At 42.4% G+C, this 19,695-nt stretch overlaps 1 protein-coding gene and 1 long non-coding RNA gene across 3 annotated transcripts in view; both read left to right on the forward strand.

Annotated features, from left to right (window-relative positions):
* The window catches only part of LOC148394476 (uncharacterized), a 50,111-nt gene extending 44,944 nt beyond the window's left edge, over positions 1-5,167 (forward strand). Inside the window, exons 3-4 of one of the 2 annotated variants that reach the window (XR_015859869.1) lie at positions 2,777-4,172; positions 4,353-5,167. This is a non-coding gene — a long non-coding RNA (uncharacterized LOC148394476). The remainder of the gene's footprint in view (positions 1-2,776; positions 4,173-4,352) is intronic. The other variant, XR_015859868.1, reaches the window with a different exon arrangement.
* Positions 5,168-17,392: 12,225 nt separating this feature from the next.
* Positions 17,393-19,311, forward strand: atp5mc3a (ATP synthase membrane subunit c locus 3a). The gene is made up of 5 exons (XM_088383641.1): positions 17,393-17,452; positions 17,650-17,748; positions 18,316-18,390; positions 18,515-18,705; positions 18,785-19,311. The coding sequence occupies exons 2-5, from the start codon at positions 17,710-17,712 to the stop codon at positions 18,897-18,899; spliced, it is 420 nt and encodes a 139-aa protein (XP_088239767.1). The 5' UTR covers positions 17,393-17,452; positions 17,650-17,709; the 3' UTR covers positions 18,900-19,311.
* The last annotated feature ends 384 nt before the right edge of the window (positions 19,312-19,695 follow it).

The following is a 19,695-nucleotide window of genomic DNA, read 5'->3' on the forward strand; positions in this document are numbered from 1 at the left end:
CTTCCTGAGTGTAATAAGCCACAGGGCCTAAACACAGATGTTTCCGGGTCAGCCAGCAAGACCTCGGACAATTGGTCACCGCCTCTTAATGCATGTAAATCATCGTGTGTGATTGCCGCTCTGAATCCACAGCGATGTGGGTGTTCCCCCCTCGGCCCAACCAAAAATGAGTTAGTTATGATGCTCCAGTGCTTTGGAAGCTGAAATTTTGGGGTTATGACTCATGTCAATGTCTGACCTCTGCCTTGTGACAATTTTATAAAACATACAGTTCTGCTCATAACAATTCTTTTGTGTCACTGTCATCAAATAGTTTATTTTTTATTCGCTGACTTGGGAGTGCTTGATAGCCCGATCACTTGTAGAGTGTTAAAACAAAAAAAAAGAATGGAAAAAAACCATGTAACTATCGTCTCTGTTGTGTGGCGCGGTGGTTTGTTAGGGATGTTTTTGAAGCGGCGAATCTCCGTGTCAGATTATGCCACACCATTCATTTGACTTTCATAAGGTGTTTACGCTTCAGAAATTGTGGCAGTGGCTTCTCTCTTGTGCAAAGGCTTTATTTATGTTTCAGAATTGCTGCCCCAGTTATAGCTATCATCCTTTAAAAAAAAAAAGGAACACGAGGCTTGTCATTTAAAGTTGTGTTCTAATATTATTTGATTGCTTGTTAATTTTCATTGCTATAATTTTTTTTTGCGACATCACATTTAGTGTGAGGCACACATTGTCCATTGTGAGCATCCTGACGAAGCTTCCTCAATTTTTCCTAAAGAGCAATCGTGGCTCATAGCTGATGATTTATACAAAGCCCGGTGCTGATGTGTTTGATGTAGACAATATTACTTAACACCTGGGCTCTTGTTAGCGAAGAGAAGTCTGTTGTCGGGATCACCAGCAGTATCCTTAAGGGATGGGAAGGATGAAACAAGTGCATGTGGGAAAAAAAAAAAAGTGTGAGTCCTGTTCAAAGCCACAGACGACCCCTGACTGGATTAACATTTATTGACAATTGTTCAGGCTTTCCTTTCTCTCATTTTTTTTTTGCTCCAGGACAAAGATTCAAACATAATTGCAGCGGCTGTTCCAGCCACTGATCACCGACATGGCAACAAAAGGTTCCCTAATAGGGGGTTCATTAAGGATTAGAAAGTCTCTATTACAAAACAAATTAAGCGTGCTCTGATCTTAACATATAGGTCGAGCGGCGTTGCAGCAAAGTTTAAGCTGTTAGATGGCTGAAAAACTTATTACGGCTTAGCGCTGAGGTAGCACTTTGCTATTGATTTTACGATAGCTAGGTATGATGATTTATGGAGTGCTTGTGTCAGTATAACAAGCTGAAGGACACACAATATCATCTCCAACATCATTAAAATTCAGAGGTCTCCAGAGCTAGCTCATCAAGTACTGTTCACCACCTTGGAATTTCACACAGACACACACACACACACACACACACACACACACACACACACACACACACACACACACACACACGGACACACACTAGCAGAGTCAGAAATAACCAGATAAGGCGTTTACTGTGAACTGACCGCTTTATCAGTTCATCATATGGGCCACCGCTAAATCGAGGATTTTTTTAAGCCATTGTTTTACATTATACAGCAATACCTTAACTTGCAAGTGACCTCATATGTATTTTACTAGCTGTTACTTGGCTGTTTTTTTTTTTAAAGAGGCCAAGTTCAAGCATTTTTTTTTTATTTCAAGATGAAGTTGAAACAAAACAAAAAAAACGCACAACTTCTGAAACTCAAGGTAAACATTGTGCAAAACTCCATAGACAAGCTAACGAAACTAGCATTGGTGTTGTGGCAGAAGTTAATTCAAATTTTTTTTGAATCTTTGTGTAATTATCACTATACTATAAACAATTTGATGTTTTGCTGTATAAGTTAGTGCTAAGATAGCATACTTTCAAAGAAATGATAAATGATGATGAAAAATTTTTTTTGAACAAGCGTTAAGTGTTTTTTTAAACACATTTAAATGCGAATAAAGTATGCGGGAGAGTTCTCAATGCTCAGATGCAGTGCTACATGATAGCATGGCTAGCTTTGGCATCCGCTTGAACTATTTTCACCCTGTTTTGCATTTCACGTGCTTTCCTACAGCATGCTTATGTTGTGATTTGCGTATAAGCCTGGTTAATGTGCGTATCAATGGCACAGCAGTGCGGTTCAAAAGGTCTCCCTTTTTACACGACCAGTGCCTCACTCCGTGGAGCAGCAACCACCAGACTTGGTGGCAAAAATCTGTGGTACACTAGAGCCCCCTGTGGGCGACCGGCGATACTGCAGGCTACTGCTTAACGAGCCCTGGTTGGATGATTTGGCCAAATGCTTGTCATTATCTGACTGCTCTTCCTATTGTTTCTTAGCAGTTTCAAAATTATGCTCTGCTAATCTTCATTTCATGTGCAGTGTTTAGCTAATAGAGGAGAGGCCTGCTTTTCTCAATGTAGTTCAAATTTGTTGTAGTTTGAATAACATTGCATTAGTTTCTCCTCAAAAATTAACAAGTCTATAAAGAGCTATTTCTTCTCACGAGGATCGCAAGTGAGCTGGAGATTATTCCAGCTGACCTCGGGTAGGAGGCCAAGCAAACACTCATTTACACAATTTAAAGTTTTCAATCAAAACTTAACTTGCCTTTTTTTGAAAATGTGCAAATGTAGTATAATGACTTAAGGATGTTCTTACCAAATTTCGGCCTCTAGGATGCGTGTAAACTTCTGGACCTTCTTTTGCAGATTCCTCTGGATCAACCCCTCCTCCTCTTCAAGGATGCCAGATTCTCGCCATCATCTCCTCCAGTCGTGAGGTGGAACTGGCAGGGTAGGGGCGTGCGCGCGGGCGGACCTGCTGGGCGCTGGCAACGTGCTCCGTCTGCTCGTGAGCAATGCAAGTACAGACAACCCCCGCCGACCCAACACACACACACATGCACAAGTTGGTAGAAAAAGATGGGCTGTAGATGGTGAGACGGGGGCACTCCTGCTGTGACTTGGCGCACCCCGCTGGACAGCTGGAGACTTGGGGAGCGGAGCCGCTGCCAAAGCGGGCTGACAGAGTGGGTGGGGGGGCTGCAGGTGCAAGGCTGGGCGAGGCCTGAGGTGGCTCCCATACCTGCAGCTGATCATCTGTAATTATCTCTAGCAGCGAGGTAGAGGGGGTGCGGCTGGACACACACGTTTAAAACACTTTAATATCTTTGGACTCATCACCCCTGCGTTGAAAAGTTATTCAAATCACATTGTGAAATTAATTAAGGGAAATGATCCGCCCACAGTGGATACAAATCAGAAAAAAAAATTCAAATCATCACATGCTTTAAAAATATCAACAAAGCGCATCAAAAACGCCAACTCCGCCATCTCCAAGGCTGAACATCTCGCCTCGCCGCCCTTATATGCAGATGAGAGCAAAGTGTAGCAATTTACCAGCAGACTCTTCATCACAACGCTGTCGACCCGAAGCTGTTTTACAACCGCAGCTTTGAGTGCCGCGACCGTCCGTCCCGGTAAGAAATAACGCCGCTTTAATGTTCTGAATACCAAGCTATCGAACCCCCCCTCCTTCCCCCCCGCCCGACTCCCTCACTCTCCATCTATTTGCTTAATCTTGATTCATCAGTTACGGAGGCTTATTATGGAGCACTGACAGCGTGCTCGGGCTCTTGATAAATGACACCGCTCAAGCCGGATTCAAAACGTGAGGCTCAAGTGCCAATTATCTCAGCAGACCTGGCTAATAAGGGGATCTCTTGTTAACTATCTGATCTCGGCGCGGGCGTCGTTTGTCATCGACGGCCCGTGTTTACCTCGGAGACGGCGGCTTGCGACACCCCCCCGCCTAACATATGTAAAACCCGGATCTTTGTTCCTTTAATAACCTTTTATTAACAGCCTGACATCATGATTAAGTCGGGTCCAAACACGCACACAATGAAGTACACAATTACCCTCAACGCCCACGTGCGCCACCGCGACGAGCCGATCGGAGTCAGAGCGGAGAATAATGAATATCGAGCCCGCCGTTTGATCCATTCCGCACGGAGAGCCCAATTTGCTCGAGCACCTGGAGCCGTGCCACCGCGTCGAGTTTTTTGAGCCCATGATGGATACTCATGGGAGCTTCCTTCCACCGGTGCATATTCTACTGATTTGTAAAGATGATAAGTGCTTTGACCTTAACTCATCATTACAGCTCATTAGCGCTTTTGTTTGGTTGGAGATGGGCTGCTTGCAAACAAAGCTGTTTACCGCTAAGTCAGAAAGTCTGCAATCAAGGTTGCGGGGTGTTTTCTTTAATTATTTTTTTCCATAGGTCTCGAGGTCTCAGATTAATCAACACTCGCTGTGGTCAGAAGTGTGTTTAGCCCTCTCCGGTCGCGGATGTTAGCATGCTGTCAGCCACGTCTGACGCGGCTGGCTAACAGGCCGGCTGCTTGGCCTTCATATGTATTTTCTTTCCTGGGAAAGTAGCAAATAAAATATTTTGTAGGTCTGCGTAGCCAAGGGACTTTGTCTTCCATCATGAAACACCTCCAGCTCGTAAGCACAGACGTTGTTAAGTACTTCCAGACTGCGCTTGGAACATTCCTTTTAAACTTTGTTGTCCAGGGCGAAATACCAAAAAGTGTCACATTAGTGCCACGAGATTTCCGAGATATAGGCTATTGATTCGTGAATTTTCTTTTTTGCTATGTCCTCGATGGAAAAGTGACCAATTGCAGCAGTAGAAGCTACTATTTTGACTTTGTGTATGAATTATGCTGCCCCCTGGTGGTCAAGCCAGTCATTCCAGAAGGAGCAGCACAATTAATGGCATTGTCGCATTAAATCATGATGCACAAACTATTTAACTCTATACAATTATGTTATTATGCCCCATTTTTGCTAAGTAATATATACAACAGTATTTTCATTTATTAAAACACACAATTACAATGGGAAAAGATGATTTAAGTGTTTTGAGATACAAGCACATATCTCAAGACAGCTTTGTACATAAAAATAAGTGATATTTGGGAATAATCAGCTGTTTGTTATTAATGATTGCCTGCATAAGGAGACTGTAGGAGGCCAGCTGGAGTGAGCGGATCTTCACAGCGTCCCCACTTCCTGTTAGCCGCCACACCCTCCCCCTCCCACGGAATGCAAGACTGTCTAAGTAGCATCTGCTGAGGAAAAATAAAGCCCCTTTTCCCTCACATGTAGTGAAGATCATTTGCATAATCTCCCCCTCTGTAAGGTGAAAACAGAATAATAATTGGCTTGCCCTTTTCTCTCTGTGTGTTGTAAAACAGTTAGGAATTAATTTGAGGATAACTGTGCAATTAATTCTAAATGCTAAAGATGGCGTGAGGGCTTTGATACCAAGGTGGGGAAAAGATACACAGACGGAGGTCACGAAACAAAAGTGCTGCATTTAAATATGGCGTGGAAAGACTTTTTTAACTTTGTCACGCAACACTGAGTGTTCCTTCCACATTTAGCAGCACTTTGTGATGGAATCCGTGCTGCCTCCTCAGACAGGTGTCGATAAGTAACTCGGCGTGCTTGCTTGTGAAGGTCAGCATCAGAAAGGCTAGTCTGACACGATAATAGTCTATCTGACACCAGATTGTGATTTGATACACGTCGAGCTCCCATGTAGGCCGTCCATGCCATAGTGTCAGTAGCATGGCGGCGCCCTGTAGGCTGTCCGACCAGGAATAGTAACTTCATTCCGCGGAGGGAGAAGGAACATGTCTCGCCTTGAGTCCCAATTACACCTAATGATGGCGAGAGGATGGAGCACATGCAGATCGCGCCGCACTTCCAAAGTCACATCAGGCGCAAGGTGCCATCATTTATCACTGCAGTCATAAGCCCCGCCCCCTCCCTGAGTAGCGGCTCCCGGCGCATCATGCTTGCTGTTATTTGTGTTTAACTGCCAGGAAAAAGGGAAAATAAAAGCCAGAAGTAGAACGGCCTCATCCTTCAGGGAGGAAATGTTCTCTCAGAATAGTCGCCGCCTTTGACCCCTCACACTTGGATCATTGTGATCAATTTTGGCTTTGAAATCCAAATTAGACAAGTGTGAGGGATCTGTTACACGTGTCGAAGCGCTCAGCGGCAGCCGAGAGGCGGTTCGCTGCTTGTCAGTGGCTTTCTCTTAATCCCGCCCTGATCTTTGCGTTTGATCCGCCGCACGGTCCTGAGACGACATGAGCGGCGGCTATCGCTGTAATTTAAAGTCGATATTGTGCTCATGATCCCTCTCTGCGGGACAGACAAACGATGGTGGAAGCTTGGCAGATATGGAAAGTTGAAGCGAGCCAGACACATTTGTCTTAATCTTTTTTCCAAATCATCGATGGCTAGTGGCTACGATGCCCGTTGTTTTTTTTTCTATCTACCACAGCCCATCACAAATTGCTTTTGACTCGGCGATGCAGCTAACAACGCAGCAGCTGATGATTCAACCCGAGGTCCTTTAATAGATCTCAGATTAGAAATGGAAGCCTGGCCCACAAATCTCCCCCTGTGTTATTACACTCAGAGATGAGATGTTTCCCCCCTCGCGTGAATGACATGAGATATTAAGAGGCCCGGGGGCCCGTTAAATCCACAAGCGTGCCATGATCTGCGCTGAAACTTTCGGCTAAACGTGCTTCCGTCAAATACTTTGATTGAGGCGGAACATTTATGGGCCGGGGTCGCTGAACTTTGGATGGATAGAGGTGAGGTGTCAACAATTGATTCCTTTAGTGTCTACAATTTGTTTTGATATAGGGTTGTGGTTTTTTTTTTTCCACTGCAGCAGCGTTTTGCAATTCAATGTAGCAAATAAAAGGTTCTGCTTCCACCTGCTCACCATTAAATATTTGCGGTAGTTCACATTCATGTTTGGGAGGTCAAAGAGGTGTTTTATAGCACATTTTTTGTGTTCGCACTGTAGTTTGTTTGACTTAGCATAGCTTTTAGCATATATGGATAAACCTATTTAAATCAAAACCGGGCTAAATCTGGCTCTAACTAAGCGAGGGGGGAAAAAATGCAGGTCTGCGAGCATGTCTGCACACCGGTGGCCCACTTAGAACTTAAATGACTAGTTTAGTTAACCTTCCTGATGAAGCCTAACAAGGTGTTATGACAGCGACGGTGCAGCGCTTCATTTCCACGGAATTAGCATCCGTCACGGCTCCAACCGCTAAAAATATCGTCTACCTGCCGGCGGTTTTGCAAGATGGCGTGCAGAAGTCCAGAGGTGAGGCATTTTGATAGAACAGCTCGCGAAATATTTGCTGACTTCCATCACCTATGGGACTGCGGTTCTGATGGAGCCAATGATATGTGCCCCCATTAGTCTCCGAGGAGATCCCTTAGCCCACTTCTCTCCCCGATCCGTGCCAATTAAGTAGCAGAATTATGTAGATTAGTTGGAGTCACTTGCACACTTCCACGCAACGGAACGCATATAGCGAGCGATGACACAAAGATCCCGTTGAATAATTAGAGGGAATTTTCAGAGCCCTGCGAGCTCAATCATACGTTGCCGTATGCTAACTATTTTTAACCTGTTCTTGCTACCTTTTCCTTTATCCTCCTTCTGCTCTTTTCTTAATGTAGTCTTCTGTCCCGCTGCTGCGACATTGCCCGAGGTAATTGCTAAAAGTCTACACGACGTCCAAGTCAGACTGGAGCGCTACTTATAGAAACGTGTGCAAAGAAAAAAAGACATGGCTTCTTTTTTTTTTTTTCCTGTTTTGAGCTTTAAGTCTCTGATTGTACAAAATTCCCTTTATGATTTTTACTTTCCAACCTGCAACAGGTATAAATCTGAAATGTAGAGACCATCCTATTATTTTCTTTCTCTCTCGCTATATATATATTATAAATAAATTTAGATATTTTCTAGAATTAATGTCAAGTAAAAAAAAATAAGCAATGTGCAAATTCAAATAAGCGTCACCGTACCGTTAATCGGTTACAAAAGAGCAAATCTAACCCCGCTGTCTGCAAACTCGTCACGCCATGTTTGGCCTGTCATCCGCACAACACTCACAGCCGTGACGCTTCTTCTTCTTTATGAGCCGGCTGCCGTGAGGAAATGCCGAGTGTCGCGAGCAGACCTTCTTCTTCCCGCAGTCATCAGTATTCTAATGACTCGCTGCCGCCGCCGCTATCCCACTGTGTTTATTTTTAGACATGGGGAGATTGATGAGATGCTCATATCGTCCTTAACCACCAACTAATTAACTAATTAGGACATTCAAATGAACACTTGCGGCGTGGCGTAGGAATGGGCAAACAGCTCACGACTCCGCTCGGCGGCATGCAGAGTTTATGTTTTCATGTTGTGATGAAGGGGTGTTGAGAGCACAAAATGCGAGTTGTCACAAAATTAGGTTTCTAGCGTTCCAAAATTCTCTTTATAAACTGAAAAAAAACTTTAAAATTTCTGTTATCATTATTAAAGTTAGCATTGAGTAGTTTCTTTTTGATATTAGCATGAAAGTATTAGCTAAATTTTTTTGCTAGCATAAAATTCGCGCTAATGCTAGCTATTATCAAGTTATCAAAACGGGTATTGCATTTAATTGTCAGAAATGTAGTTCTTTTTTTATATACAAGTACTGTTATCACCCCCGCAAAATGCTGTAGCAGTATGACACTAATAGCTAAAATAAGATTCATGAATTCAAGTACTAATGGGAGCATGTCCTCGCTCACATGCAGATCAATGAGGCAACATCATCATCATATATCGATCTCCTCACTGCCCCAAAACTCATTGTTATTAGTCCCAGAATCCCGATAATTTTCAAACACGTCCCACTTAGGTTGACTTTGACCTCTGAGCTCATCTGAGCTGAAGGTGAAAGTCCTTGAAAGCAAGTCATGGCGATTGCTTCCTTCTCTGTATTCTAATGAGCTTGCGTAAAATTGATAATTTTTCACCTTGCACTTGTTTGTTAGCTGGTCAGAGTTGTTAGTATGCCGAGTGTCATGAGTCAACATAGTGTTGGCTTTAATTACAGCAATATATGGATGTTATGGATCTGGATGATGATGTTATTTAAAAAAAATCTTGGCATTCCTTTTGTTTGCTTTAAAAAGACGTTATGAACACCCGGTATTATTTTTCTATTGCCGCAAATTTGTATCATTTGATGATACACGGTAAGAAATGACAAAATTAATCACACGTGCTAGCTTGAGTTAGCTTACCTTGTTTTTACCAAATGTTATTATCTATCGCCGTTTTTTTACCTATTGTGCCATTAAACTGGATTTATATCCTGGATTTAGCTTGACTTGAGGATTGCCATATAATGCTTTGCTGTATCAGTTAATTGGTTTCTTTCCTTGGCATTTGAGCTTGCCAACAGCCTTTTAACAGCCATACACAAGTAAATTGCATTTTCTAGTGTGCGTTTGGGGAAAATGTAAACATATAGTACAACAGCTCCAAGCCATCTGACCAGTTGAGTCTCTAAAATGTAGACGTTTTGGCACATTTGTATCTTTTTGAAGGGGGAAAGGAATTACAGTACCTCCATCACATGTATTCTCACGTGGTTGTCTTTTTAAAGGTTAATAATCCTTTTAATTAAAGGATAAGCCTGCTATTGAACACAAAATGTAATCACCCAAGGACGGAGAGCTAAAGAGGGGAGAATATAGCCTTTGCAATTAGCCCAATGATTAAGGTTTTAGTGCCGGACAGAGATGAGGGAGCTTTGGTAATGTGTCATAAAATTCATAGAGATGTTCAGGCGCGGCGATGATGTCGCTCGCAGCTTTACAGCATGCGCGCCTGCATGCGCACGCATGGCATTGGCAAAACACGAGGCTCCCAAGCGCAAAGATCCGCAACAGCTGTTCTTCTTTCAGCCCTGTGTTTGGCACAATATGATCTCTCCATCAGCGAGCGTTGCATCTGTACTCAGCCCAAGTGCTTATCAATAAACACGCCCGTGCGACAATAAATGATCTACTGAGAGGGGCCCAAAAAAAAGTATCAGACGTTCACTTTAATCACCAACGCTGTTAATCAATAAAGCGGCTTCATATATTTTAATTAAAGTTTTAGTTGCTGCAAATGTTGGCCGAATCTATACGCGTGTCCTTTTGGTTTTTCATTACCCGAGCCAGTTTGGACTGGCGGACTGAAGCGGCAGCTGCTGATGACCAGTCACGCTAGGCCACTTGTGTTTGTAATTGCATTTTTTTACCTACAGAGGGTGTTAAGAATCCTTGTTAAAAAAAAAAGCGGGCGGAATCTCACAATGCCAATTATTGCCCAGCAAATTACCAGGTAGGCAATATCTAAGCTGTCAGGAAAGGTTAGCAGAAATGAGAGGAAGAAGATGGACTATTCAGACATTCATCATGGCCATACTTGCCACTTCCAAATTGAAAATTGGAGGGAAAGCATCCTTCATTTTCTCCAAATTTGAATCACTTATACTGATTATTGCTGTGAGTGACAGAAAAGCCTGGATAAATAAATAGGATGGTAATTTGTCGCTGCGCTGGATTCATCCCACATTGTTGTTGTTTTTTTCCATGGCTATGACAGTAAATGACGAATGAGATGCGGTACAATCAGACGTGAAGTCGGAGCACGTGAACTTGTATTAATGGAGCTAATATGACCCCCAACTGGTGTTTGGTGGGCTTCTTCATTGGCCGCACACTACACAGCGTAGCCCACATGAGAGTTTCACTACACCATCTGTCTCCTTCCCGCTCTTGTAGATTACATTTATACCGCATGCGTGGAAACGTAGCTTCTGCCTTTTAATGGAATTGTGAGCCAACCGTAAAATGAATATTCTCTTCTTCTGGCCACCACAAACACACTGGAGCCAAAATCTTTGTTCATTTCCAACTGCATTGTGCTTTGAATTCCATTTGCTATAAATTGAAGTATTGAAAAGTAATCAAGATTTTTTTTTTTTTTGCATGGCATCGGTGATGTAGTAAAAGCGGGTCAAGTCCGAGAGTTGTAAAAGCAATGAGCAAGGGTGTTGGGGAAAAAAAAAATCCACTCCTGTTACGATTGGTTCGATATTTGGTTTCAAAGCATGTGACTTTTATAGTTGATGCAGTTTAATGTGTATTCATAACTTGGGCTTTTTTGAAAAAAGTTTCAGTTACATAACATTGGGGGGCGGCCCGTGTTTATTATTCAGGGACATGTTCTAGTTTGGCAGAAAAAGTAGGCCTGATTCTGAAAGAAGAAAAATGGTGTCCTGTGGGCACGTACTTTGCTACCTGCTTTATGTGTGTCACAGTTTGAAGAGCCTTGAGATACAAGTTGAATTCACAAAGTTCCTCTCTGATCAAAAGAGAATTGCAATTAATCTGTTCCACTCCCCCATAAATACAAAATGTGTTTGTACTGTTTTTTTGTTTTTCAGAAAATAGTCATAGCTCCTCTGCAGTAATATAAGTTGCCGTTTGCTGTGGCTAAAGAATATATACCTGTGAATATTATTATTTTATTTGTCTACGTGTGTTGCTTCACCATTTGTGTCCAAATATCTACACTGCAATACTGATGCTATCCGTTAGCATTTCGCTAAAGCTCTTTGAAAGCAACTCTGACACTTTACAATACCATTCTGTTTGTGTACAACTTTTTTATTTTTTTATTTTGCAGCATGCAGTTATTGTTGACTCAAGGTGAGACCCGGTGTACAGGCTGCTGTTTTTATTGTTATTTTCAAGAATGGGCCCATTTTGTCATTTAATTGAGGCTCATGGGCTCGGCTGTGTAACGGCACACGGGGGAATAAGACATCAAGCGGCTGAATTTCCACAGCCATTAACTGTTCCGCACTCAATTAGAATGCATAGGATCCTGACATTTCATAACTTATGGCTCTCCGGGCTGATATAACAGCACGCTATAAAAGAGGCCCGATTCTGAAGACACGGAGCCAGATCCTTACATCGGTTTTTTTTTTCAGTGAGAATGAAATCACGGCTGGATAAAAGGTTGGCATGATGAGATAAAAACCCCAACTGTGGTTATTGCCGCTATTTGTTGGGTATAAAGACACCAGATTACCTTTTTAGATGTTTTCTATAGCTATCAATTAAATACCATTTCCCGGCAGCCTCCTCCTCCCGCTTCCATGTCGAATAAATCACCTCGCACGGGAGGATTAACAAGCACGCATGAATGACGCTGTCATAATACGAGAGGAATGTGAAACGGTAGCAAATTGAGCCACTTAATAAAAACCCAGAATTCTAATCTTGGAAAAGGTGATGCTGACTGTTAGAATTATGATGATGGAAATGTAGTTTGAGCTTCTACTGGCTTTTTCTTTGGCGATCCCTCACCTCCACTTTGAGAAGAGACAGGTCCCATTTAGCAGGTAATTAATAGCAGGCCACCCAGGCAAGACTGAGCTATTATTCCAAATGACTTGGGTGATGCTTTCCAACACAACCCAAGGTTTCATTTAGACCCTGGTTATTCTGTCAATTATTTTCCGGAAATGTAATTTTCTATAAGGTGAAAACGGTACATTTCGACTCATTTACAAAAAGAAATGTTGCTGTTATGAATTATCCGGCATTGATTGCTGGTATGATTTAGCACATTACAAAGACGAATGAAGAAATGACGCTGGCCCGGCTTGTTTTTCCATGATGAACCGTCTTCGTACCAGCAAAGAGCCCATGAGTTATACAAGAGAATCACTTCCAATCATAAAGCACCTAACACGGATTAGAAGCACAGCAGAGGAATTGAAGTCGAGGGTCTGGCTCGGGTGATTGATGGCATTTTCTTTGGCTTCTCCCTTGGTGGCAAAGCAATAAAGTTAAAATAGGTGAGACCCGTGCCTTGAACAGCAAAGCATCATCGGCGCCTTCAAGGTGGAGCCTCCTATGGGCGACCGCTGTCGCGACCCGCCACGATATGACGGATTAACGACAACGGGTTGAGCCCTGCACTTTGAGACGCCCACAATCTCAATTATGTCCGTCTTAATGTACACTGAACAGCCGCGCCGGGCCGGGCCATGGACGGGGTAAACACACTTGCAGCAAGCAGAGCAGTGACAGGATAATAAAGTGCCGTGATTGATTCGGCTTGCCGGGGGGGGTTGCTTTATTGTGCGCGAGGAGTGCTATCTGATTATGTGTGGGCTTCTGTTGTCTTGTTCCAGCGGTAAGATAAGAGCACTACAAGAACGGTCACTTTTGATTGAGACCATTGCTTTATTATTGTGGTTGTAGCTGTTCCTAATGATTTGACTTGTGTATTTGATTGAGCCAACCAAAATACTTAATACAGCTGCAATGCGCGTTAGTTAAAATGTAGTTGCTGTTCAGTTTGTGGTTCAGATTGGAGAGCAGATTATAAGCATATCTTCTTTATCCTCTGCAAAGAACAACTATTTTGCTTCCTACAAAATTATTCGTTCATTCTTTCCTTGTTCAATTCCTGAGTGTTGTTTCCGACTGCCCAAAAGGGTTTGAAGTGTTACCTGTCGCTGGCAGCTAGCTGTTCCTTTGTAAAAGAGAACTAATGTACATTAATGGGCCCTATAAAATCGACTCATTGAACATTCCAGATCTTGCTGACTCGGGCAACTGTGAGTGACATTGTGCAGGTCCAGGACCTCAACCAGACTGCCTTTATTAGCTCTCTGAACTGGGATGTAGGTCAATCCATTAAAAGCAGGAAGGGCTCGCCCACTTAGTTTTGGTGGGACAGCCTCATATTTGACACCCCGAATCGGTGCGGAGACGTTTGCAGCCAACAATATGAGATTGGGGGGAAAAAAAGTTGATCCTCGCTGGAAGTGATTTAATTGAACACAATAAACTGCAGCCATATGCCTCCCATAATAAAAAAAAACCCAGCTTTCCATATGAGTGCTAAGTAAATACACCTTGCATATTAGCTTATATCCTGCATCATGTGTTTATTTTTTTAATCTATATTAGGGCTGGATGATTAATCGAATTTGAATCCATATTGCAAATTACCAGAATGCAACTTTCAATTAAAAAACGCTGCAGTGTGATCACATCAAAATCAAAATGGAGACTCGTACGCATACTAATAAGTGTCCACGATAGAAGAGTAAATCACCATCAACAATAGCAATAATGTTTCAATAGGGGGCAGCACACCAGTATTGCACGCGGATCTTAATATTTAATTGCTCTTTATTTTTTTGTAAGGAAATTCTAAGTGCATTTTGACTGGAGATTGAAACACAGCATTCCCCTAATCGACTAGCCAGCGTGCGTCGTCATATATACGCCAGACAAATCCGTTCCCCATATGTCGCCTTAACAACCGTCTGTGCGCTAAAACCGACCAACTTGTATATCTTTACCCAGTACGTCGTAAAAACAGACAACAGTACATCCCAGTAATGGCGCACGCTACGAGGTCAAGAAGATTCCTCTGAAGGGCTGTGTTGTTTTCTTATTCTGTCATCAGCTTTTACTGAAGTGTCATAAGGCGTTTGATTGTAAATCTCGGTGACCTTGAAGACACGGGAGAAAGCGCTGCTCCGTAAACCAATCATCGCACAGCTGCCCCTGTCAGCCACGCTTGTGTTCACACAGTCACTGTCTGCATTTCCTGATGTTGAACAGAGGAAGGAAGGAGGAAGGCTACACTACATTGCCTGCTCGTCATTAAAAATCCTTTTAATGAAATATTAGATTCATATTATCACTCATTCAAACGCATACAAATTATTTATTTTAATAGAATTGTCAGGTTTGGGTCACATTAAATGCGCCATTAAAAGGTTTGTAATTGCTTATATATACCATAAGATGACAGCAAAGCACAATTTGTCGAAAGAAAAGTCCAACTTTTTTCCTCGACATTAAGATGCCACCAGATGACGCCAAAGTAATACTGGCCTAAGCACTAAAGCAGCAAATAGGTGAGTTTTTCACACAAAGCAAGCAATAAGATAACCCCAAAAATCTGCCAATTAGTAAGTTAACATAAAATGGAATACAACTGTGACATCCAATTAAGTTATTAATAATATCAAAAGTAAAGTAAAATAGCAGTTATATAAAATAGGTCTCTTTAGGGGTGAACAATGCTATATTTACAGATTTGTGAGTCTTTCTAGTATTTTTTTTACATTTCTTTTCGAGATTGAAAACAGATGTAGCTTACTGCAGACAAGCTGCTGTGTAAAAAGGCAGCCAGATGCTTTCATCACAGTCTATCTGTTTTGAACTCTTGGAAAGTACACCAGGCTGCTTTGGTATGTGAGGCAGAAAGGCGAGCTGGAACACAGATCAACCGTACAGCCATACACAAAAGAAAAGAGCCCGCGTGTGTATTTCCATGCAGCATCCAGGAATGGAGATTAGCATTGAGCCATCAGCGAGGCTGCAGTCCCCCCCCCCCACCCCGCCGCTGTCAGGCCACCGCCTCCCCCGCTTGTCAGGAGCTCCGACGAGGAGCTGTAAAAACCTTTTCCCCTTCTCCTTAACAACTGCAAAACAACACGCGCGCACCCCGCCCGAGCGAGGTGCCTGCTTTTTTGAGGCCTCTTGACAGGACGCGCTGCAGGCACAAATTGTAATTCATAAAGGTTAAGGGGGTCAATGCCTTTTATTACCAGTCTGAGTGCATCCAGCTTGATGGGGTGGGCATGCAAATGGAATGTCTCCGAGCGTTCCATGCTGGAAGGCAAGACAGCGGGTGCGTGCTCGCTTCTGAATGGGAGGAAGTGCAAGGTGTCGAATGGGAAGGGGGGGGGGGGGGGGTAGTGAGATGGCCGGCTCTCTCCACCTTCCTTCCACAGCCGTGTAGGACCACACAGCCAGGGCCCGGTTAATTAGACAGTGTGACATTGACCCAGCGTAGTTAACGGCCGCTTTGATATGCGCCGGCCTGCAATTAATTCATTGTAAAGTTCATGTTTTATCATATGGTTAGCGCTGACCTGTAAGGAGTTGCTTTTGACCGGGACCTACTGCCGCAGACCTAGAGGAGATTTGTATTCACAGGCATAATAATAGATCAACAGCACACTTTGAAAAATAATCAGTTGTTTTGGATTTGAAGGGGCTTTATTTCTTTGATGTTTTTCTTTTTTTAAAAAAAACAACATAATTTGCTGTTGAGCAGTGTTATAATGGGGGCTTGTCTGCTTTGCCTTGCGCTGTCTTTTGATGGCTTTTGTCCAATTGTCATTACAACATTGGAACGTTGCTCATTAGACTCTCTTGCGGCCTCTACTGGGCATACGATAGAATGACCTTATTTTACCCGTGTGCCTGAGGATAGGTACAAAAATACTGTTGTGATTTGTATGTACCGGTAGAGAGGTGAAGTTACTTTTGATGAGAGCACTTTTTAAATAGAATCTCAAAATATATTTTCAGGAACAAATCAGTGACTTTACTGCACTAGGTTATGTGAACTCATTATTGGCACCTGATTATGATGCATCAATCCATCTATCTATCCATACATGAGGTGCAGTGTAGTGCGTAATGTCATGTTTTCAGTGAAAGTGTAGCCATCATACCCGCAGCGCTGCTTTCCTTAAAAGTCAGCATGCGGCAAAGAGCAACTGCCCGCGCTCATTGCCTTACCATTACTGAGCAGCTGCTGCCAAGTCATTTGTCATGATTACAAATCCACATGGTGATGTTGGTAACCTGCAGCTCCACCAACAGCCTGTATGGAAGCTGCAACCATACTGCGCTAGCAAACATCTCTCTTGCAGTGCTTTCTAAATTGATGCCACAACAAGTGATGATATTGGACTCGGACGAGAAGTTGAACAGGATCTAATATTTTGAGCTCTACTCCAGTGCCACTGTTCTTACTGACCAGCACACAAATATCTACATACTCTCTATGATCTTGTATACTACACAACCCTAACCCCCCCAAAAAACCTAACCCACATTTGTTAATTTCTGATTAATACTAATACTGCAATCCAACTCCTATTAGTAGTTCATTGCACTATATAGTATGCTTGAAAGGGGTTCCGAAGAAGGCTTAACATTATTACTTTCTGAGCATTTAAAATGTAAAACCTTGATACTGATTTTTTTTTTTACTTTTACATAACCTCGGTATGCAATGTATTTTAGACTACCTTCATTTTATTAACACAACATCAAAATGTATTGGATAGGTCCTGATACAACAAAATAGATAGTAATAGTAATAAACTGATAGACTTCTCATTAAAACACAACATTTTTATCACGTATAAATTGTTAAAATAAGTACACGTGTACAGTAAACAAAACAGACTGCAAAGCGTGGTAACGGAAGAACTTTGAATTTTTACATTTAAATAAAGTTATATTCAAATGACCTTTTTTCGTCATCATCCGGGTCTTCAAAAATATTCCTTTACGCATGCGCGCTCTGTCACTGTGGTTCGACCTCTGCAGTCGGTAAGTCTGAAATGGCAGTCAGTGTGAGAAACGTATCCGATATCCCTCCTCATCCTCTCGTCAAACGTACAATTGCTGCATGCAAAGTGCGATAGGCTCTAGAATTGATGCCGATGTACATCCAAATCGCTTTATTTTCTCTGTGGAGCATTTTAACACCCGTTTGACCTTAGTTCTGTCCGCTCTTCCCTCCTCAGAGAGACCCGGGCTTCAACCAGACTTGACTGATCCGGATAAAAAACTACTTGAAGTAGAAAATGTACGCCTGTGCAAAGTTTGTTTCCTCGCCGGCTCTGGTGAGGATATCGCCGTCTTTGCATATTTACGATTTAAATAAAGTTCTGCGCCTTGAATATCACCGTCCAACCACGGTGGGCCTATGAATGAACTTGACTGCAGCTTGAATGGCAAGGGTATCTGCAGCCTTGCTAAGTGGCTACTGCTAACACGGACTTTGACTATCATTTTCATACATTTACTCCATAGTGTTGTTTTTTTTATTCCTACATTGCAATTTTACCTCCATTGCATCTTTAATTTGTATTTGCCCCAAGTCTGCTTCTATCATGAATAGTGGAGGCTATTGGCTAAGGTCATTTAGCCTAAGCTACCTTAGAACTCCAAGCTACTATCAAACAACTTTTTACACTTGTTCTAGTTCACTATAATAAACATTGCTAAGGAAGAATTTAGTTAAGTATTAAGTGAGCCTCTCATACGCAAGTTATACTGAATTGTCATCAATTTCTACAGATGGCCACTTTTCAGAATTATGCAATGCTGTTGGTCATGTAGAGTGATACTGTACTGTTATTTTGTAGAGTCCCTGTGGTAAATATTATCTTTGTTAACCCGGGTTGCAGGTCCGTGCTGGTTCCCGGGCTCTTTATAGACCCCTGTCTGCCTCTGTGCTGTCCAGGCCTGAGGTCAAAACAGAGGTAAGCATGTACCTGTATTAGTGGTTCTTGGTCTAGACACCATCAACAGTACAAATTATTTTTAAGTCTTTAATGGACAAGAGTTAAAATTCATATTTGTAATAATCAACTGTTTTGATTGCAGAGCACTGTAGCTCTGATGCCACAGAGCCCCCTGACTCAGGTCACACTGAGGGGCTTCCAGACGAGCGCGGTGAGCCGGGACATTGACACCGCAGCCAAGTTTATCGGCGCCGGAGCCGCCACTGTCGGTGTAGCGGGATCTGGAGCTGGAATTGGGACCGTGTTCGGCAGTCTGATTATTGGCTACGCTAGGTGTGACTATGTTTTATTTTATGCAGTATAACTGAGTGGATCATATTGTGTAATGGGGACGTTTTTGCCTCCTTTGCAGGAACCCATCCCTGAAGCAGCAGCTGTTCTCCTATGCCATCCTGGGATTTGCTCTGTCTGAAGCCATGGGACTGTTCTGTTTGATGGTTGCTTTCCTGATCCTGTTTGCTATGTAAAACACTGCTGTCCAACTTTCATTACAGATGTGACTACACTTCGTGGCTTCCTAAATTTGTTCCGTGTCGAGAAAATGTACATTTTCAAAGTCGTTCGGGCACTGTCAGAATAAGATAAAACATGTATTGTACAAATGTATGAAATTACGAGATTAAAATACATGTTTTGCCTATTTAACAATGTAATCTCTGGGATAGATTTGAAACGACCAAAAGCAGCTTCTCCGAATGTCATCTCTTATGAGATTAGCTGCCAAAGACTTGCTTTGCTTTCTGAGAGATCATATGGAAGCTTTTTTGGGGGTTCACCTCTATAAGTCGTTGGTTAAATTTCAGTTGAATAGTTCTGCTTTTGGGCATCAGGTGAGTGGCTTTTGTAAATGGCATTGAATAAATTAGAAATTCAAAATCACTCAGGATATGTTTCACTTTTAGTGTATTTTAATTGTGTAGAATTTCACAAAGGATACACACAAAAAAAACATGTTTTCTAGATTACCAAATATGTGTTTTTTGTTTTTTTTAAAGTCAAATTAAAGGTAGTCTAACCATATTGGAGTATCTTTAGGGTTGCAGACTTGCAGTATCACTGGAACATGAAAGTTCTTGAGAAATATTTAAATGTGGCAGTCAAAACCAGTAATTATTTCCTAATAATGGCAAATTTTAATGCGTGTAATACCACAACTTGAGTTGTCCCAAAAAAGATAAGCCGAAACTAAAACATTGTTTTTATTCTGAGCGTTGTGGATGATGTCATTGTTACGACGAATGCGGAAGCTTCCTGACACCTCTC

This window comes from Syngnathus floridae, chromosome 8, assembly GCF_059516105.1.
Source record: "Syngnathus floridae isolate MCC-2025c chromosome 8, RoL_Sflo_1.0, whole genome shotgun sequence".
Lineage (NCBI taxonomy): Eukaryota > Metazoa > Chordata > Actinopteri > Syngnathiformes > Syngnathidae > Syngnathus > Syngnathus floridae.